This window comes from Jaculus jaculus, chromosome 5 (assembly GCF_020740685.1).
Source record: "Jaculus jaculus isolate mJacJac1 chromosome 5, mJacJac1.mat.Y.cur, whole genome shotgun sequence".
NCBI lineage: Eukaryota > Metazoa > Chordata > Mammalia > Rodentia > Dipodidae > Jaculus > Jaculus jaculus.
In genome coordinates, this window is record NC_059106.1 from 113,977,482 (window position 1) to 114,000,088 (window position 22,607).

General features: G+C 39.0%; 1 protein-coding gene across 12 annotated transcripts in view; it reads left to right on the forward strand.

The window, feature by feature from the left end:
- Pum2 (pumilio RNA binding family member 2) overlaps nucleotides 1-22,607 on the forward strand; it is a 117,432-nt gene that overhangs the window by 40,173 nt on the left and 54,652 nt on the right. For 8 of the 12 annotated variants that reach the window (XM_045148839.1, XM_045148837.1, XM_045148841.1 and 5 more), the window contains 5 exons: nucleotides 2,708-2,978; nucleotides 5,015-5,108; nucleotides 10,362-10,487; nucleotides 14,273-14,415; nucleotides 16,386-16,524. In XM_045148839.1, the coding sequence (XP_045004774.1) occupies nucleotides 2,708-2,978; nucleotides 5,015-5,108; nucleotides 10,362-10,487; nucleotides 14,273-14,415; nucleotides 16,386-16,524 (773 nt within the window). The remainder of the gene's footprint in view (nucleotides 1-2,707; nucleotides 2,979-5,014; nucleotides 5,109-10,361; nucleotides 10,488-14,272; nucleotides 14,416-16,385; nucleotides 16,525-22,607) is intronic. The other 4 variants (XM_045148842.1, XM_045148848.1, XM_045148843.1 and 1 more) reach the window with 2 other exon arrangements.

The window sequence follows — 22,607 nt, forward strand, 5'->3', positions numbered from 1 at the left end:
TAACAACTAAGTCATCACTCCAGCTCTCAGAATTCCTTAAGCTAATACTTTTGCTTTTTAACTCTTTATGCTGTAAAATAAGTATTTTCTTTCTTTAATATTTTTGAGGGGGGCCAAGCTAGAGAGAGAATGGCGGTACTTCAAATGAACTTCAGGCACATGCTCCATGTTGTGCACCTGGCTTACATGGGTACTGGGGATTTAAACCTGGGGTCCTTAGGCTTCGTAGGCAAGCTCCTTAACCTGCTAACCCATTTATTTTCCAGCCTAAGTGTTTTCTTTTAGCAGAGGAACAATGATGTTGAAACAGTGCTATTTTTGTCTGTTCTGAGTGCAAAAGAAAGCTTCCCAAACCAATAAGCCTTCCTTCAATAAGAAGTAAATTTAATGTTCTTTATTTTACCTTTTAGAACGTTTTCTTGATTTACCTGTTCTGTTGTTCCCCAAGTTTTATAATGGCAATCATTCAAAACTCAACTGTAAAACTGTAAACAGTATTTTCTTATGTGTCCTCTGCTTTTGTATCCATTTTTGTTTATTTTAAAGATTTCCCCTTAAGCATCAATATGAACTGTGTTAGGAGTCTTAATTTTATTTGGATATTTGAAATTATTTTAGCCACAGATAGTATCAGTCACTGCTTGATGGTGTAAAACATTTCAAATGAATAGCTCTGACCATATGCTCTCTATGTTGCTTATCATTAAGATGTATAGTTACATATATATATGTAGAATGTGTACACACACTGTAGAGTAGAATGGAAATGAATGAAGTATAGAAATTTTCTTTTAATAGTGTGTTTCCTTTTTTTTTTTTTTCTAGTTTTTCGAGGTATGTTTCACTCAAGCCCAGGCTGACCTGGAATTCAGTATGTAGTCTGAATGGCCTCGAACTCACAGCGATCCTCCTACCTCTGCTTCCCAAGTACTGTGATTAAAGGCGTGCGCCACCACACCCGGCTTTATTAGGCTGGTTTTAAAGAAAACCCATTTTGTTTTTTCTCATGTTTCTTCAAATTAAAAAAAATAAGCCTTTGGAATTTTCCTATACAAGCTAGATGTAGTTAATGGTGAGATGACTTTAAAATCTTCTAATGTTACAAAAGCAATGATTAACCTTGAAATAAAATATGTCTACTTAAGTATCTGGAGAACAGTTCTTATCATTAAGAATTGCTTTGCACACTTCTATGTATGTTAGGAAATTATGCCAATGTGAAGTACTTGAAGTAAGGCAGAGTTAGGTGAATATGGCAACTGGAATTAAAAGGCAGATAAAACACTTATTACCATTAGGTTGATGTACTTAGGGTTGAATATACTATAAGTGCATAGCTCCAAAGAGAAGTGTCTTTTTTTTTTTAAAGTAAGGATGAGGATTCAGAATAAGTAGAAGAAAAGAGATTGTACAGTAAAATTAGACATAAGGTAAAAATAAAGTTAAGAACGTGAACGGGAGCTAGAGAGATGGCTTAGCAGTTAAGCGCTTGCCTGTGAAGCCAAAGGACGGGTTCAAGGGTTGGTTCTCCAGGACCAACGTTAGCCAGATGCACAAGGGGCGCACGTGTCTGGAGTTCATTTTCAGTGGCTGGAAGCCCTGGCGTGCCCATTCTCTCTCTCTCTCTCTCTCTGCCTCTTTCTCTCTCTGTCACTCTCAAATAAATAAATAAAAATGAATAAAATGGTATGAATCCACAGTTCCTTGAAAAAAAAAATGAATGTGAACGGTGTCATTAAGAAATCCAGCGCTTTATAAGCAGTCCAGCATTTATGAATTTCTTGGAAAAATTATGGAGGCCATAGTATATAATTATGTGCTGTTTGTTACATATGTAGTATATTGTTAGAAGCACTCTAAAAAAGATGAAAATGATTAGCTCAAAAGCCATATTTAAAAACAAGGGTCAGCCAGGCTTGGTGTTGCAAACCTTTGAATTCCAGCACTTGGGAGGCAGATATAGGGGGATTATTGTAAATTTAGGCCGCCCTGAGACTGCATAGTAAGTAAAACTCAGTTCAGCCTGGGTGAGAGAGCGAGCCTACCTTGAAGGAAAAAAACAAAAACAGATGTGATTGCATACACCTTTAATCCCAGCACTCAGGAAGCAGAGGTAGGAGGGTTGCTATGAGTTTGAAGCTAGCCTGGACTAGAGTGAGGGCCTACTTCAAAAAATATAAATAAATAAAACAAAACAAAAAAGCAAGGGTCAGGAGTCAACATTTTTAGAAACAGTTTTTGTGGTGTCTCATAGTTTACTCGTTTAAGTCAAGAAAACCATTCCATTATTCATGGTCCTTCTTTGACTTTTATTAGATGAATCAGTTAGTTTTGAGCCTTCTTATATTACTTAGTAGCTACTACTTAATAGAGTATTTGTTTGTCTTTCACACTTATTGTTCGTTTTGTCCACATTTGGAAATAAAGGTTTTAGGTAGTATAATTCTAAACTGAAGGAAAGTTTTTCTTAGCTGTAAAATTGAGTTATATAATTAAACTATTTAAATTGAAGAAAGTAAATTATTAATAATATTAAAAATACCAAAACTATGTCAACTCTTCAACACTTAAGAAAATAGAATAATTCATAAATCAGAATGCCTTACTTGCTCCTTATATTTTATGACTATTTGTTTTTCATTTAATACTATTTTACTTTTTGACTTGTTACTTTCACTCATAATACTTTTTTACTATCTTTATTTAGTCGTACTCCTGGAAGTCGTCAAGCCTCTCCAACTGAAATAGTTGAGCGCCTTGGCACCAATACTAATCCCCCAGAAGGATTGGGTCCTCTTCCTAATCCTACAGCAAATAAACCACTTGTTGAAGAATTTTCAAACCCCGAAACTCAGAATCTAGATGCCATGGAACAAGTTGGTCTGGATTCCTTACAGTTTGACTATCCTGGTAATCAGGTACCCATGGACTCTTCAGGAGCCACTGTAGGCCTTTTTGACTACAATTCCCAACAGCAGGTAAAACATACTTCCTTAAGAAATCTTAAATCATAAAGCCAAGTGTACATGCCTTTAAATCCCAGCACTCGGGAGGCAGAGGTAGGCGAATCGTTGTGAGTTCAAGGCCAGCCTGAGACTACATAGTGAATTCCAGGTCAGCCTGACCTAGAGTGAGACCCTACCTCAAAAAAAAGCCCTACCCCCCCCAAAAAAATCTTTCACATGTATACACTGGTGTAACTTGTAATGCTGAATCATTACTGTGAAACTGTGAATGATAGTTCTTGAACATTTAACATTTGTTTATTGGTCTTTGTAGTTAAAGTTCAAGTAATTGTTTAGGGTTGGAGAAATGGTTTAGCAGTTAGATGCTTGCCTGCAAAGCCAAAGGTCCCATGTTCGATTCCCCAGGACCCATGTAAGCCAGAAGCAGAAGGTGACACATGTCTGGAGTTCGTTTGAGGCCCTGGCGTGTCCATTCACTTTCTCTCTCTAGTAAATAAATATGTGAATAATATAAGAAAATAAATGTTTAGAATATTTGGCTCATAACCTTTTTATTTTAAGTATATTTATTTATTTGCCAGGTAAAGAGGGAGTGAGAGAATGGGGATGCCAGGTCCTCCAGCTTCTTCCTCTTTAGTAAATAAAATATATTCAAAAATATTTGAGAGACAGAGAGAGAGAGAAAATGGCACTCCAGGGGCTCTAGCCATTGCAAACAAATTCCAGGTGTATATGCCACCTTGTGCATGTGGCTTATGTGGGAACTTGGGAATTGTACCTGGGTCCTGCTTTGCAGGCAAGCACCCTAACTGCTAAGCCATCTCTCCGTCCCATTACTTTCTTTCTTTTTCTTTTTTCTTAACATCTTATTTTTTTGAGAGAGAGAGAAAAAAAGGCGTTTCAGACCTCCAAGCCACTGCACACAAACGCCAGATGCATGTGGCAGTTAGTGCTGGCTGAATTGGGTCCTGGGAAATTGAACCTGGGTACTTAGGCTTCATAGGCAAGCATGTTAACTGCTAAGTTATCTGTCCAGCCCTTCCCTTTTTATTATTTTTTTTATTTTTTAATTTTTTTGGTTTTTCGAGGTAGGGTCTAACTTTGGTCCAGGCTGGTCTGGAATTAACTGTGTAGTCTCAGGGTGGCCTTGAACTCTCGGCGATCCTCCTACCTCTGCCTCCCAAGTGCTGGGATTAAAGGCATGCGCCACCACGCCCAGTTTATTTTGTTTTTTTTTGAGGTAAGGTCTCACAAGCTGACCTAGAATTCACTCTGTAGTCTCAAGAGTGGCCTCGAACTCACAACAATCCTCCTATCTGCTTCCTGAGTGCTAGGATTAAAGGCACGTGCCACCACGCGCAGCCTTTTTTTTTTTTTTTCTTTTTCATTTTTCATGGTGGAGTCTCGCTGTAGCCCACGCTAACCTGGAACTTACTGTGTAGTTTCAGGATGGCCTTTGAACTCAGTGATTCTCCTACCTCAGTCTCCCAAATACTGGGACTAAAAGTGTGCGGTTTTGTTTTGTTTTGTTTTAGAGCATGGTGATGCACATGTATTTATTTTAAATATATTTTACTTTTATTTATTTATTTGAGAGAGAGAAATAGGCAGAGAGAGAGAGAATGGGCACACTAGGGCCTCCAGCCACAGCAAATGAACTACAGATGTGGGCGCCCTCTTGTGCATCTGGCTTATGGGGATCCTGGGGAATTGAACCTGAGTCCTTTGGCTTTGCAGGCAAGCACCTTAACCTCTAAGCCATCTCTCCAGCCCGCCAACCCTTTTTAAAATCTTGTTTTTTAAAATATGTTTGAGAGAGAAAGGCAAATAGAGAAGATGGGTCGCCCAGGGCCTCTTGCCACTACAAACTCCAGGTGCATGTGCCATGTGCATCTAGCTTTCGTGGGTGCTAGGGAATGGAATGTGTGTCCTTAGGCTTCTCAGACAAGTGCATTAACCCCTAAGCCATCTCTTCTGCCTTTGTTCATAACTTTCTAATTGGAAATGAAATTTCTGGTACTAATTTTGGGTTAAATATTTCCCAACAGCTCTTTCAGAGAACAAACACACTGACAGTTCAGCAGTTAACTGCAGCTCAGCAGCAGCAATACGCATTAGCAGCAGCTCAGCAGCCACATATAGGTGAGTCTTTACAAGTGACCATTTTCAGATGCTACAAGTAACCATTTTCAGATGCTGAGAAAATTTTTGTTTCAACTGTTTTGATTTGGTGACATTACTCTTTGAAATGTTTTATATCAATAGTAACAATTACATGGTAAAGGTATCAATGGTAAAAATAATTATTTCTGACTTATTTGCATGTTAAGTTTTTTTTAAATTTTATTTATTTAATTGAGAGCGACAGACACAGAGAGAAAGACAGATAGAGGGAGAGAGAGAATGGGCGCACCAGGGCTTCCAGCCTCTGCAAATGAACTCCAGACGCATGCACCCCCTTGTGCATCTGGCTAACGTGGGACCTGGGGAACCGAGCCTCGAACCGGGGTCCTTAGGCTTCACAGGCAAGCATTTAACCGCTAAGCCATCTCTCCAGCCCTATTAAGTTTTTTTTAATTGGCTATGAGATAATTTAGCAATTAAGGCCCTTGCCTGCAAAGCCTAAGGACCCAGGTTTCATTCCCCAGTACCCATGGAAAGCCAGATGGACAATGTGGCACATTCATCTGGAGTTCATTTGTGTGTTTGGAGGCCCTTTGCCGCTCACATATTTTCTCTCTCCAAATTATAATTTTTACAGATTAAACAATTGGAACATTGTCAGAGTTGTTGGTACCAAAGTTTTTTCTCAATATGAAGTTGAGGGAATCAATTGTCTAGAAAGTCAGATGTAGTTATTTGTGTCTGTTGTCTAGTCAGTAAATTTGTTTGTTAAATTGTTGGGAAAAATCCTAAGAAATTTTGTTTGTTTTAGGTAGTCTTGCTGTAGTCTGGCTGACCTGAAATTCACTATGTAGTCTCAGGCTGGCCTTGACCTCATGGTGATCCTCTGCCTCCCGAGTGCTTGGGATTAAAGGCATGAGCCACCATTCCTGGCCTCTTAAGAAAATTTTTAAATAAATCCACTTTATTTTTCTTTGACATCTAATATTCAATTGACATTACTACTATTTAAGGTCTGTGTTGGAGCATTATATTGTCTATAGGGGTTGAGGTTGCTTTTGTGGAAAAAAAATTTTATCCTCATCAAGTACAAACAATTATTATTTATCTTATTTCCATTAGCCACTTTAGTTTTTTCTCTTCTCAATTCCCTGGTTCTGACCTTTCTAATAGTAGGATGTGGCTTGAGTTGAATGAAATACAACTTTGCTTTTTATTTTTAAATTACTATAGATTCATAGGAAATTGCAAATAGTCCAGACAAGTTCTCCACACCTCTATCCAGTTTCTTTACATAATGCTAGTACAGTATCAATCCCAGTAATATGACATGATAAACTATACATTGAGTTTTAGGTCATTTTATTACCTGTATAGATTTGGAAAAATTACAAATATATTTTAGCATCAGAACCTAAAGGGTAGGATTTGGCAGGTAAATTGGTTCTCTTTCCTTAAGTTTGCATTGTTCTGTATTTGTGCAGTAAGGTTTCATGGGCCCCACATTTTATTTTTAGTGCTTATTGAAGATGCCTGCATTTCTACTTCCCTTTTTGTTTTTTTCTGCCCTCTCCCCATCCACCTTTTTTTTTCCTTTTTGGAAGTAGGGCTTTACTCTATTTCAGGCTGACCTGGAATTCACTATGAAGCCAGTGATAATCCAATTTATGCCTCCCAGTTGCTGGGGTTGAAGGCATGTGCTACCATGCCTAGTTCCATCCACCTATTTTTGCAGGCATGTACCACCACATTCTTTACTCATAGTTGTTGGATTATATTTATGTTCAGTCAGACTTTTTTGTTTGTTTTTTGAGTTATGCTGGTCTTGCTATATAGCTTTTGCTGGCCTGTCACTTACTATGTAGCTCAGGATGACCTTGAACTCGTAGCAGTTGTCCTGTTTTAAGTCTCTTTAGGTGCTGGGATTACAAGCATGCCCATTACTCCTAGCACAGAGTTTATTTTTCCCTTCTTTGGGAGATTGAAAAGAGTTCCCCAGACCACTAACAAAAGACTTAGGAGGTTTGGCTCAATAGATTATAGTTAAGATAGTCTTGATAGCATCTGAAGGCAGGTGAAAGGAAACTTCACATATGTTTGAAACAAATATGAAGGTCCAATAAGAATGATAATCAAAAGCAGTCTTAGAAGAGTTTATGTTCAACACAGAACATGTAGGCATGAAAGTGCTTGCAGATTTTATAAAGTAGTTAAGTAAAAATCAAATGAAAAAATATTCTAAGTTTAGCCATATAAGTAACTGGCTGACTACCACCCAAGACTAACTGAATTAGAAAACCTGAAACACCAAAATAATCCATTGTAATCAGGACATAAGAAATGAAAAGCTGTAGAGTGGAGTGTAAGGAGTGAATATACAGAAGACAGTTTTAAAGAAAATTGCAAGCTGGCATACACATATAATTTCAGGACTGCAAGTGCTGTAGCTGAAGAATGAGTTTGAAGTCACTTTGAACTACACAGTGAGGTGCAGGCTACCTTCCATCACACAGAGATTGACTTAAAAACAAACAAATAGACAAAAAACAAGTTTTTCTAAATTCTTGAATAAATGGAGATAACATGCTATTTTGCAAAACATGTCAGTTCTTTCCTTATGTAGGATGTGAATTTAGTATACTATTGGCCAGAATTCCTATAGGGTTTTGTTTGATTGGAACTTTAAATTTTGGTTTTAGTGTTTGTCTCAGGAAAGTAAAATCAGAAAATTAATGGAAAATAATGATGGATGGGGACTTGGTCAACTATATTTTAGCATAATTACTTTTCAGTGATTAAAGGTGTTATAGTGTTGGCACTTTAACTGCTGAGCCATCTCTCTAGCCCCACAATTTCATTCTTAATTCTTTTGCTAAAAGCAGGTTCTGCCGGGCGTGGTGGCGCACGCCTTTAATCCCAGCACTCGGGAGGCAGAGGTAGGAGGATCGCTGTGAGTTCGAGGCCACCCTGAGACTCCATAGTGAATTCCAGGTCAGCCTGGGCTAGAGTGAGACCCTACCTCGAAAAACCAAAAAAAAAGCAGGTTCTGAAATTGTATTGTTCTGTGTGTTTAAAAGTTAAGTAGATTACAGAAAATAAATGGAAAAATTGAGTGCAAAAACATATGGAGTAATTGCAACTTGTAAGGGTAAATCTTTTAGGTTGTTTGGATTGGGCTTATTTTTAGTGGAATATACTGTATTTGTATATGGACTCTTGAGTTGTTTGAAATATACTTTATACTGTGGATTTCAGTCAAATATGTTGAAAGTTAATATTGTGTAGAAATAGAAGTTTTGAAGTTTTAGGCCTGTAGAGATGGCTCAGCAGTTAAAGATGCTTGCTTGAAAAGCTTGGCCCAGGTTTAATTCCCCAATACCCATGTAAAGCCAAATGCACAAAGTGTTTTATATGACAGGAATTCATTTCAGTAGCCCTGGTGCACCCACACTCTATCTGTATCTGTCCAATTTATTAGAGGGAGGGAGGGAATGGGCACGCCAGTGCCTTCAGCTAATGAAAACGAACTCCAGACACATGTACCATCTTGCATCTGGCTTATGTTGGCCCTGGGGAATCAAACATGGGGTCTTTGGCTTTGCATGGTTAACTGCTAAGGTATCTCTGCTAAGGTATCTCTCTAGCCCTGTCTCTAGATTTTTTTATTATCTTTCTTTTAAAAGTTTTATCTGGGGCTGGAGAGATGGCTTAGCGGTTAAGTGCTTGCCTGTGAAGCCTAAGGACTCCGGTTCAAGGCTCGACTCCCCAGGACCCACGTTAGCCAGATGCACAAGGGGGCACATGTGTCTGGAGTTCGTTTGCAGTGGCTGGAGGCCCTGGCGTGCCCATTCTCTCTCTCTCTCTCTCTCTCTCTCTCTCTCTCTCTCTCTCTCTCTCTCTCTCTCTGCCTCTTTCTCTGTCTGTCACTTTCAAATAAATAAACATAAAACAAAAAAAAATTAAAAAAAAAAGTTTTATCTGGGTACAATGGTGCACACCTTTAGTCTTAGCAATGTAGAGGCTGAGGTGGGAGGTTCACCAGGCAGCCTGGAGCTACAGTGAGTTCCAGGTTAGCCATGGCTAGAGATAGACCCTGCTTCAAGAAACAAACAAGAGCTGGAAAGGTGGCTTAGCGGTTAAGGTGCTTGCTTGCCTGTGAAGCCTAAGGATCCATGTTCAGCTCTCCAGAGGCAAGCGCAAGGTCCCACATGCCCACTAGGAGGTGAAAATGTCTGAAGTTTGATTGCAGCAGCTGAGAGGCCCTCGTCTGCCAATTTTCTCTCCCTCAATCTCAATCTCTCTCTAAAAAGTAAAGAAAAACAACCCCCCCAAAAAGATTAAAAATTGATTTTTACATAGTAGAAACTGGTGAAAGTGTGTATGGTGATTACTTAATATATGCAAGTCCTTCTCTTATACTGGAATATATATTTTAAAATCTTGCTTAGCTTCTACCATCCCTTTAGATAAGGATGTATACTACCCTCAGAAGTAGACCTAAAGTTACTCTCCTTTTAACTCCTCTCTTTAATGCTTTGAAGACAGAGTGTAGACTACTTAGCATGGGTCTTTATTCTGAGTACAGTCACTGTTTTATTTCATTTTCTCTACCTGTCATTCATTAATCCCAACAACCACTACCAGAGTTTGTTAATTATCTCTCCTCTGGGTCTACAGAACTTCACTACATTCTAATTGTTGATTTACTTGTTTTTCTGTATCCTTTTTCTGTACTGTTGAATAGTATTGAAGCTCGTAATATGGCGTAATAAAGATTGAATTGAGAAATATTGAGCATTAATAGTTGTATATCTAAACACTTAAGTGCTTACGTAGTCATTTAATGCCACATTTGGTTCTTGCAGAGGTCTTGTAAAGCTGCTGGTATTAACTGATTTCCTAAGTAGTTATTTAGCAGAAATTTGAACCATAGATTGGAGAGATGGCTCAGCAGTTAAGACTGTTGCCTGCCAAGCCTAACAACCCAAGTTCAGTTCTCCAAAACCCATGTAAATAAAGCCAGATGCACAAAGTGGCACGTGCATCTGGAATGCATTTGCAGCTTCTGGAGACCCTGGCGTGCCCATTCTCTCTCTGTCTCTATTCTCTTTCTGCATGCACATAAATACTAAAAAAAAAAAAACAAAAAAAAACATACCATTATCATACTATGCTTTCTCCACCCCAGATTCAGAATAGAAATGTTTTTGTGTAGTGAAGACAACAGTACTTCACATTTTTATTCATTATTTCTCCCCCTTTTAAATATAGCTGGTGTGTTTTCAGCAGGCCTTGCTCCAGCTGCATTTGTGCCAAATCCATACATTATTAGTGCTGCTCCTCCAGGGACCGATCCGTATACTGCAGCAGGATTGGCTGCAGCAGCAACATTAGCAGGTAACTTATTGTTCATCCTTGTTGCTTATTGTGGAACTAGATTTGATTTTGGTGTAATCTTTATTTTTATCTCTTTGGGCAATATGAAATTCCTAGACAAAACTAAAACACTGTCCAGAATGAATTGAAGTTTCCAGAGATTAAGTTTTTTTTCCAACTGTACTGTTACAGGATAATGTCTAAGCAGAAACTATTTTTCCTTCCTGTATACAGATGGTTTATATTTCCATGTTGTAGTTTAGAAATGTTATACTCTTGACCGTACATCTTTATTTAAATACTTATAAGCAATGCAAAGTAAAATTACTTTTTCCAAAAAATAGGCTTGGAAAGTGGTAATAAGAATACCCACATAAGGGATAGTGTGAAGAGATATTCAGAAATCTGGAGAAAATGTATGTCTAAACAGTTTCTTAAAAAGCAGTGTCAAATGTGCAAAGTAAGCTGGTACAAAGAGATTAAAAGGGAAAAGCTGATTGCAGATTTTTTGTTTAATACTTTAAGCTAGTAGATTAAAATGAATATGTACAATCACTAGCTTTTGGTATAGAAATCTATACCATGTGATTGCATAAGAATATGAGATTTCCTGAGCTATTTAACTGACTATTAGGATATAAAACAGAAAACTATTTCTTTATGGGACAGAGAAGCCACTTTAAGAAGTTATTTAGTGTAAGGATAAACACAGTCCACATTCTGGTCTTGGGTTCTTAAAAGAATTATTGCTGTTCAGCCAAAGATAAAATTTAATATTTTCTGTTGGCCACAATATAAAAGTAAAGAAATAATTGAATGTTATTTCAGTAGTGTTTGATATAGCCTGGTGTATCCAAAACATTATGTAAATATCTAATCTTTTAATTTTTATTTTTTTATTTTTTTATTTTTCGAGGTAGGGTCTCACTCTAGACCAGGCTGACCTGGAATTCACTATGGAGTCTCAGGGTGGCCTAGAACTCAGGGCTATCCTCCTACCTCTGCCTCCTGAGTGCTGGGATTAAAGGCATGTGCCACCATGCCCGGCTTTCTAATCTATTTTTAAAGTGATAAATCTTTCTTACAAAATCTTATGTGGAGTCTGTTCTTACAGTACACCTCAGTTGGGGCTGTGCATTTTAATTGCTTAGAGCCACAAGTGGTTTCTGGATAGTTTCTTGGTAATTTGACTTTGTTTTCCAAATGTATCCCTTCATAAACTCTTGTGTTTTAAACATTCTTCATTATAGACTATCTTAAGGGAATATATTTTGCCTTATATTTTATAAAAGCTTTTCATTTTCGTGTTTTGATAGTTTATTGTTATCTTCATTTTCTTTCAAAGCAAAATAAAACCAAGTTTGACTTTTTAAAAAATTTTTATTAGCATTTTCCATGATTATAAAACAAATCCCATGGTAATTCCCTCTCTACCCTCCCACACTTTCCCCTTTGAAATTCCATTCTCCATCATATTACCTCCCCATCTCAATCATTGTACTTACATATATACAAAATCAACCTATTAAGTACCCTCCTCCCTTCCTTTCTCTTCCCTTTATGTCTCCTTGTCCAAGTTTTACTTTTTAAATACACAAATTAAGCCAGGCCAAAAGCAAAACCAAAAAGTAAATAAATAAATAAACCTTTTTTTTTTGATAGGATAAGGTGGGCAAGTGGTTAAGGCAATGGACTGCTAAAATAGCAAATTAAATTGTTCTAATATTTGACTTAATAAGATTATAGAATGCTCGAATCAATCAAGAATCATGACATTTTACTCATTAATGTAGCTTATTGTGCATAGGTCATAGGTCTTTACTTCTCAGGAGCCAAACAAACATCACTTTTTTTTCCCCCCTCTCCTTCAAGGTAGAGTTTCATTCTAGGCCAGGCTGACCTAATCACTTTGTAGTCTTAGGGTGGCCTTGACCTCACAGTGATCCTCCTACTTCTGCCTCCCAAGTGCTGGGTTTAAAGGTGTGTGCCACCACACCCAGGTATTTTTATTTTTTGTTGTTTTTCAAGGTCTCACTCTAGTCCAGGATTACCTGGAAGTCACTATGTAGTCTCAGGCTAGCCTTGAACTCACAGTTATCCTCCTACGTCAGCCTCACGACTGCTGGGATTAAAGACCTGTGCCACCACGCCTGGCTTTAGATATTATCTTCAAAACAAGTAGAGCTGAAACAGTTCATTTTGTTCTTCCTAGTTTTCTTCTGCTTTTATCATCTGGCTCATTCTTGTGTGTAATTCACTATGTAACTATATGTATTTGCTAACTTATAAACACTGATTTGTTTTCATATGAAAAATATCTTGAAACTCAAGGTTTGCAATTCAGATAATGTTAAAGCAAGTTTGTTTCTTAGTTTTGTTACAAAATTGTTTTTATTATCAGAAAATTCTTCAGGTGATGAATTTATCTTAAGAACTAGTAGTTTTATGTTGTTTGACACTCCCTAAATATATTGTCAGTGTCTGTCTTAACCATAAATTGTGGTCAGTATATATTGAATAGTTGGGTAAGTGCCCTGCCAATTCATTGGTAGCCTTGAATTTTGAATCTAGTAAGACCACTACTATTCCTTGTGTTCTTTTCTTTTCTTTTCTTTTCTTTTCTTTTCTTTTCTTTTCTTTTCTTTTCTTTTCTTTTCTTTTCTGTCTGTCTTTCTTTCCTTCTCTTCTCTTCTCTTCTCTTCTCTTCTCTTCTATTGTCTTCTCTTTCTTTTCTTTCTTTCTTTTCTTTTCCTTTCTTTCTTTCCCTCCCTCCTTCCTTCCTTCCATTTTTCCAGGTAGGGTCTCACTGTAGCCCACACTGGCCTGGAATTCACTAGGTAATCTCAGGGTGGCCTTGAACTCACGGAAATCCTCCTTCCTATGCCTCCCAAATTCTGGGATTAAAGATGTGCGCCACCATGCCCGGCTTTTTTTTTTTTTTTTTTTTTTTTTTTTTAATTTTTTGTGGTAGGGTCTCCCCGTAGCTCAGGCTGACCTGGAATTAACTATAGTCTCCTATCTCTGTCTCCTATTTCTGCCTCCTGACTGCTGGGATTAAAGGCATGCACATGCACTACCATGCCTGGGTAACACTATGTTTTTTTAATAATCCATCCTAAACCAGGCATAGTGGCATGTGCCTCTAATCCCAGCAGTTAGAGACTAAGGCAGGGTGATTGTGAGTTTGAGGCCAGTCTGAGCTACAAATAGGACTTGTTTCAATAAAACAAGTATCAATTAAATATTGAATGAAAAAAATGAATGATATTTATACATCTTTTTTTATTTTTTTTAATTATTTATTTATTTGAGAGCAACAGAGAGAGAGAATGGGCATGCCAGGGCCTCTAGCCACTGCAAACAAACTCCAGATGCGTTCACCCCTTATGCATCTGGCTAACATGGGTCCTGGGGACTCGAGCCTTGAACCAGGGTCCTTAGGCTTCACAGGCAAGCGCCTAACCGCTAAACCATCTCTCCAGCCCTATTTATACATCTTAATATAATTTTTTTTTTTAAGTAGAAAGTAGGGATGGGCATGGTGGCATGCCTTTAATCCCAGCATTTGGGAGGCAGAGGTAGGAGGTTTGCCATGAGTTCGAGGTCAGCTGAGCTAGAGTGAAACCCTACCTTGAACAACAAACAAAAAAAGTAGAAAGCATATGGCAAGCATGAGTAGGTAGAAGATTACAAGGATATGGTTAGCTCCTATGTCTTTATGCTTGTCCCTCTTTATAATGGTAACAGGCCTCAAATATAAAAATCTAATGGCTTTTCTTTTTTTGGGTGTGGTGTATGGAGTTTAGGTCCAGCAGTGGTTCCACCTCAGTATTATGGTGTTCCGTGGGGGGTGTATCCAGCCAATTTATTTCAGCAACAAGCTGCAGCTGCGGCAAACAACACAGCCAGCCAGCAAGCAGCATCACAAGCTCAGCCTGGACAGCAACAGGTAGGCCTTTATTCTGCAGTATCTAAGGTTCCTTTTAAATTCCATCAGCTCCTGGTGTTTATATTCTCAGTCTGCAACAGACTGTCTCGTTTCTAGTTGATGCACAACTACTTATTGTTTGTTTTGTTTTTGTTTTTCCATAAAGATTTCATTGTTTCATTTCTTACTATTTTGCTTTATTAAAATATCTAGCAATCTTTCTTTTTTGAAATGGGGTTTAATATAGTGGGAGCTAGTCTTGAACTTATATAAACAAGCTTATCCTTGACGTTTTGATGGTCCTTGCACCACCATGCTCAGTTTCTGTGGTGTTGGGGATCAAATCCACAGCTTCATGAGGTAGAGCCAGAAGAATCCAGAAGCTCACTGGTCTATCCAGTTCAAAATGAGCGATCCTGTCTCAAAAGAAGGTGAAAAGGAGAAGGCATGCTGAGGTTATTTTCTCATACATGCACATATGTACCCATACACAGTTATCTTACAAACATTTGATAGCTGTCAGAATTCTAGATATCTCATTTATCATAAAGAAGCAACTTAATAAATATGGTGCTGCTTACTTGGTAGCTAGCTAGTCTTTATTCTGAACTCTCATTAGTATATTTTAATGCTATATTGGATGTTCTGTTTAAGCTATAAGTACAAAGTAATTAAACTTACCAGTCTTAAGATACTTCTTTTGAAGTAGCTTGCATTTTTTTTTTAACTCAAGATTTTATATCAAAAGGAAGACTTAAGGTCAAAGGCCTCCCTTTTGTTAAAGTTACCTGAATTCCAAAATTGTGGTTTAAATTTTTCTCTGCATGATAGTCTCATAGAGAAAATAAGTAATAATTTTTCTTCCCTTAAGCTTCTTGTATTGTAGTGTTCAGACATAAAAATAATCTTAAAGCTGGCCATGCTATTGTATGCCTTTAATCCTAGCACTCGGGAGGCAGAGATAAGAGGGTCTTTGCGAGTTCAAGGCCAGCCTGAGACTGCATAGTTAATTCCAGGTCAACCTGGGCTAGAGTGAGATCCTACCTAAAAACAAACAACAAAAACCAAAAAATCCAGAGTTTAAAGATGTATTTTTTTAAATATTTTTATTATTTATTTGAGAGTGACAGGCAGACAGAAAGAGGCAGAGAGAGAGAGAGAGAATGGGCGCGCCAGGGCCTCCAGCCGCTGCAAACGAACTCCAGATGCGTGCGCCCCCTTTGCATCTGGCTAACGTGGGTCCTGGGGAATCGAGCCTTGAACTGGGGTCCTTAGGCTTCACAGGCAAGCGCTTAACCGCTAAGCCATCTCTCTAGCCCCAGAGTTTAATTTTTAAGTGCTCCTTTAAGATTTTGGCATTTTCCTCTACTCCTGTTTCTGAGAACATAAATATTATATTTTTATATATAATTTTCTTATTTATTTGAGGGAAAGGCACAGAGAGAAACATAAATATAGGCATATCAGAGCCACCTGCCACTGCAAATGAACTCTAAGCACCTGTACTATTTTGTGCATCTGGTTTCACGTGTGTACTAGGGAATTTAAACCTAGGCAATCACACTTTATAAGCAAGTGCCTTTAACTGCTAAGCCATCTCTCTGGCCCTTAGATATATATTTTTTACCCAGAGATCTTTTTTGGTTTTTCAAAGTAGGGTCTCACCCTGGCTCAGGCTGACCTAGAATTAACTATGTAGACTCAGGGTGTCCTCGAACTCACAGTGATCCTCCTACCTCTGCCTCCCAAGTGCTGGTATTAAAGGCGTGCGCCACTACGCCCGGCACCCAGAGATCTTTTGAAGTGTCCATGCTATAAATGTCAAGAGCCAGTGGTTTGAAATGTTTAATTAAGTATTTAGTGATTTTTTTCATACTAAATCGACATTTTTCAAAGAATAACCAAAGTCTACATGTGAAATACACATGCCTGTTCAGATAAATTTGTGCTTTTATTGTATTGCTTCTAAGATAGTCTTCTGTTCCTTGCAGGTTCTTCGTGCTGGAGCAGGTCAGCGTCCTCTTACTCCTAGTCAGGGCCAGCAAGGGCAGCAAGCAGAATCACTTGCAGCAGCTGCAGCTGCAAATCCACCTTTGGCTTTTGGTCAGGGTCTTGCTGCAGGCATGCCAGGTATATGAATGGTTAATAGAGGAGTTTGGTAGATTGTTTGTTTGGAGTAGGTATGGATTTGTAGGATTATGTGTATACATCATACTCAACTCTGATTTCAGCATCCAACTAATTACATATTATAAAAGCGATGTGTGGGCTGGAGAAATGGCTTAACGGTTAAGGCACTTGCTTGTGAAGTCTAAGGACACATCCACATCCCTAGTACCCATGTGAGCCAGATGCACAAGGTAGCGTGTGCATGTGGAGTTCATTTGCAGTGGCTAGAGGCCCTGGCTCACCTATTCTTTGTACCTGCCTTCTCTTTCTCTCCCTTTTTTACTCAAAGAAATATATAGCATAGAATTAAGCAGAAAGATTGACTTTAAAATGGACAGGAATGTATTAATGAGCACTGAAGAAAAAGAATTAACGAATGAGACTTGAAATAACATCAGTTTTCTCAAGTGAGCTCTTTGTAATATCACATTAGATTTTTTAAATTTTTGTTTATTCATTTCAGAGAGGGGGTCCCATGCCAGGACCTCTAGCCACTGCAAATAAACTCCAGATACATGTGCCACTTTGTATATCTGGCATAGTGTGGGGTTACTAGGGAATTCAGCCTGGGTCCTTAGGCTTTGCAGACAACTGTCTTAATATCTAAGTCATCTCTCTTGCTTCTTTTCAACTTTTAACTTTTTCAACAAGTTCTGTTGTACTTTCCTTGTGAACTTCTTAAACTCTATCCCACACAGTTTTTTTTTTTTTTTTTTTTTTTGGTTTCTTCCTTTTCTTTTCTTTTTCTTTTCTCTTTTTTTTTGGGGGGGGGACAACTTCCATAATTGTAAACAATGTCCCATGGTAATTCCCCCCCCCCACTTTTGAAACTCCACTCTCCATCATATCCCCACCCCCTCTCAATCAATCTCTCTTTTATTTTGATTTCATGATCTTTTCTTCCCATTATGATGGTTTTGTGTAGGTTGTGTCATGCCCTGTAAGGTCATGGATAGCCAGGTCATTTTATGTTTGGAGGAGCACGTTGTAAGGAGTCTTACCCTTCCTTTGGCTTACATTCTTTCCGCCACCTCTCCCACCATAGACCCTGTGCCGTGGAAGCTGTGATTGAGATATTGCAGTGCTGAGCACTCCTCTGTCACTTCTTCTCAGCACCATGGTGCCTTCTGAGTCATCCCAAGGTCACTGCCATCTGAAAAGAGAAGCTTCTCTAACCAAAAATGAAAGTAGCATTAATATATGGGTATCAACATTAAGAGAAGTGCTTACTGGGCAGTTTGGTGAGCATAGTGTAGCCAGAAACCAACAGACGTTACAACCCTAGGGCTCATGACTTACCCCTGTTGTAGGTTTTCAGTATCAGGGACATATTCCCTCCCATGGAGCAAGCAGGCCTCCAGTCCAATTAGAGGACATAACATACGTGCCACTATTGCACCTGTTGGCTCATTTACCCTGGCTGGCCAAATATAAGGCTTGCAGTGTCCACTGTTGAGTATCCTCACAGGTGATTTCTCTAAGGCATTGGTGTTATAGTGATTAGCATAGCTGTCACATACTTGTTTTTAAAAGTTTATTTCATTGCAAGCATAGAGTGAGAATAGGCATGCCAGGGCCTCCAGCCACTGCAAATGAAGACCAGAAGCGTGTGCTACTTTATGCCTCTGGCTTTAAATGAGTTCTGGTGGGTTGTGGAGAATCAGTTGTGCTGAGTCGTTAGGCTTTGAAGGCAAACTCCTTAACCACGAAGCCATCTCTCCTACACTTTCAAGCCCTGTCTGCATAATTTCTTTGGAATAGCTCTAATATTACTACTTTTTGGCTATATTTCACCTGGTTGACTATGTCTAACATTTAAGTTCTTTCCACAATCACCATTTTGACTCTTTGTGTTCCTGCCTTGTTTTTTCTGTTGTTGCTTTTTGCTAGTTTGCATCTCCTCCATGTATGTATGTCCTTAGGTAGAGAAAATAGTCTGACTTAATGACCACATGTTTCAGAGTCAGCATCTATTTTTTTAAAAAATAATTTATTTGTAAGCAGATAGAGGAAAGACAGAGAGTATATGAATGGGTGCACCAGGCCCTCTAGCTACTGCAAATGAACTCCAGATGCGTGCACTACTTTGTGCATCTGGCTTCACACGGATACTGGGGATTCAAACCTGGATTGTTAGGCATTGCAAGAAAGCACCTTAAGCACTGAGCTCTCTCTCCATCTTCTTTTATAGGCCTGTGACCTTAGACAGGCTACTTTCCTCTTAGAACTTTAGTAGTAGAAGAGTAGAAACATTTTACTCTCTTTCTGTAGGAGAGTATATCACCATTTATTCTTTCCTGAACAGTTATATTTCTGCCTTTGTACCAGATACTATCATTTGTATTCCAGCTACTCCTGGAAATGAGTGTCAAAAAATTATTTCAATTAAATTTGCTTTGCATTTAGTCTGTTTAGCATCTCCCTCCCGCCTCCCAACTTGATGGTTTTGTTATTTTGTTCTTTGTTTTTGTTTTTGGAGGTAGTGTTTCACTCTAGTCCAGGCTGACCTGGAATTCACTGTGTAGTCGCAGGGTGACCTCAAGTTCATGGTGATCCTCCTCCTACCTCTGCCTTTCCAGTGCTGGAATAAAAGGCATGGGTTTTTGTTTTTTTGTTGTTGTTTTGGTTTGGGTTTTTGTTTGTTTGTTTGTTTTTTGTTGGTTGGTTGTTTTAATTTATTTATTTGAGAGAGATGGGCACTGGGGATTCAAACCTGGGTCCCCAGGCCTTGTAGGCAAGTGCTTCAACTGCTCATCTCTCCTGCCCCTTGTTCATTTGTTTTAAAGCATGTATTAATTGAACAAAACCATTTTCATGACCTGTCAATTTATTTTTTTAACTTTTTTTTTTAAATTTTTTAATTTTTATTAACATTTTCCATGATTATAAAAAAAATCCCATGGTAATTCCCTCCCTCCCCACCTCCACACACTCCCCTTTGAAATTCCATTCTCCATCATATTACCTCCCCATCTCAATCATTGTACTGACTTGTCATTTTATGATCATTATAACTTGTGTTTGTTTCTTTTATGTCTCCTGGGGTTTTTCTGCTGCTCCCTTCTCTTTGGCTCATCTTTGTATTACCTTGTCAAAAATATATATTAGGCGATCATATTTACATTTTGAAATTATATATTGTGCATGGGTAGGTGGATGAGTGTGGGCCTTACTGTTGCATGTGTAGAAGCCAGGGCTACCTTGAGGTGTCTGTGCTCCTACCTTGCTTTGCTTTCTTGAAGACGGGGTCTCTTGTCTCTGCAGTTAGACTTGCTGGCTCATGAGCGTGGCATTCTCTTGGGCCTACCTTCCATTATTGTATGTCTGTTGTTGGTATCACAGATGCTTGCGCTACTTTGCATCCTGGGGAATTGAACCTGAGCCAGCAAGTTGACAAGCAAACACCTTTAACTGCTGAGCCATGTTCCCAGCCCTACTACCTCTTCTGTTTTTTTTTTTTTTTTTTTTTGGTTTGTTTGTTTGTTTGTTTGTTTATTGAGATAGGGTCTCACCCTAGCCCAGGCTGACCTGAAGTTTACTATGTAGTCTCAGGGTGGCCTCGAACTCATGGTGATTCTCCTACCTTTGTCTTCCAAGAGCTGGGATTACAGGTGTGTGCCACCACACCCAGCTACACTATTCTTGTTCTTAATGCTTTACATGATTTAGCCCCAAACTACCTTTTTCATCTAATACTTGCTCACACTGGTGTATATACTCTGGCCTCAACACATAATAAGAGAATGGGTGCTCCAGGGCCTCCAGCTGCTGCAAACAAACTTCATCTCAACTGTTATTATAACCCCTTCCCAGTATTCATTCTTAATGGCTCTTCCATATTTTTAAAAAACTTTTATTAGCCTTTTCCATGATTACAAAAAAAATCCCATGGTAATTCCCTCCTCCCCCCACACTTTCCCCTTTGAAATTCCATTCTCCATCATATTACTTCCCCATCTCAATCATTGTACTTACATATATACAATATCAACCTATTAAGTACCCTCCTCCCTTCCTTTCTCTTCCCTTTATGTCTCCTTTTTAACTTACTGGCCTCTGCTACTAAGTATTTTCCTTCTCATGCAGAAGCCCAATCATCTGTAGCTAGGATCCACATATGAGAGAGAACATGTGGCGCTTGGCTTTCTGGGCCTGGGTTACCTCACTTAGTTTGTATAATCCTTTCCAGGTCCATCCATTTTTCTGCAAATTTCATAACTTCATTTTCTTCCACCTTTTTGTTGCACACTAAATTGCACCTCTATTTAGTACTTCTTTCTGCCTTGGGTTTCATAACCTTGTTAAGGGTTTATTTTCTACAACACTGATTATAGCATGTTTACAGATGAGAAAGTCAGCTGGCATGGTGGCTTATCCTAGTACTTGGGAATCCTTGCCACAAGTTTGAGGTCAGCTTGGGTAACAGTGAGACAGTATCTCAAAACAAAAGGTGGGAGGATGGGCTGGAGAGATGGCTTAGTGATTAGGGCTGTCCGGTTTTCCAGGACCCATGTAAGCTAGATGCACAAGGTGGTGCATGCATCTGGAATTCATTTGCAGTGGCTGTAGACTCTGGTGTGCCCATTCTGTCTATCTGTCTCTCTCTTTCTCAAATGCATGAAAGATTTTTTTTTTTAAAAAAGGTGGGAGGATGGGATGTCTAAAAATTAAGCAGAAAGTTTTGTTTAAGGAGAATTTATTAGACTAATTTTACATCTTAAAGTAAATGACATCTAAAATGAAAAATATATAGTGGTGCATTTTCTCTATTAGTAGGTGGTACTATTCTTCAGTATATATTATATGAACCACAGTTTAGTATAGTTTGTATAGTTTTATATACTTTTACCTTCCCCCCTTACCTATCCCCAAACACTCAAACTTTCTCAGTAACAGAAAGATAATACAATGGAAATTAGAAGATTTTAAAAACTTTTTCAACAGAATTATAGTAAAAATACTGCTACATATTAATACGTATGTTCTGCATCTAAAATAGAACACATGGGCTGGAGAGATGGCTTAGTGGTTAAGCACTTGCCTGTGAATCCTAAGGACTCTGGTTCAAGGCTCGATTCCCCAGGACCCACTTTAGCCAGATGCACAAGGGGCGCATATGTCTGGAGTTCATTTGCAGTGGCCGGAGGCCCTGGCGCACCCATTCTTTCTCTATGTGCCTCTTTCACTCTCTCTGTCGCTTTCAAATAAATAAAAGTAAACAAGAAATTTAAAATAGAACACAGAATGGAACTGCACAGGCATGTACATATGTGTCAATGCATATACCCTGTATGCACATATGGAGGCCAGAAGAGAGGGTTGCATGTCCTCTTCTTCCTGAGTCTGAGCTGCAGTTTTTGCCAGCCCCAGCAGTTCTGCTTTTCCAGAGCTGGGGTTGCAGGCATGTGGGACTATGTCCGTCTTTATGTGGATGCTGGGGAATTATACACAGATAATCTCAGGCCCCCATACTTCTGGGAAGCATTGTTAGCCACTGAGCCATTTATTTATCCCAGTAGCAATACTTTTTGGTTTTTGAGGTAGGGTCTCACTCTGGCCCAGGCTTACCTGGAATTCACTGTATAGTCTCAGGGTGGCCTCGAATTCACGGTAATCCTCCTACCTCTGCCTCCCTAGTTCTGGGATTAAAGGCTTGAGCCACCACGCCCAGCTTCCAGTAGCAATACTTTTGAGCAGCAATATTTTCTGTTTAGGACTATCATGAGCCACCAGTTAAAGCTATTGGCTAGGCTGGGCGTGGTGGTGCATGGCTTTAATCCCAGCACTGGGAAGGCTGAGGTAGAAGTTCGAGGCCAGCCTGGGACTACATAGTGAATTCCATCCAGATTAGCCTGGGCTAGAGTGAGACCCTACCTCAAAACAAAGCAAAACAAAGCCAGGCGTGGTGGCGCACACCTTTAAACCCAGCACTTGGGAGCTAGAGGTAGGATTGCCATGAGTTCGAGGCCACCTTGAGACAACAGAGTGAATTCCAGGTCAGCCTGGACTAGAGTGAGACCCTACCTTGAAAAACCAAAAAATAT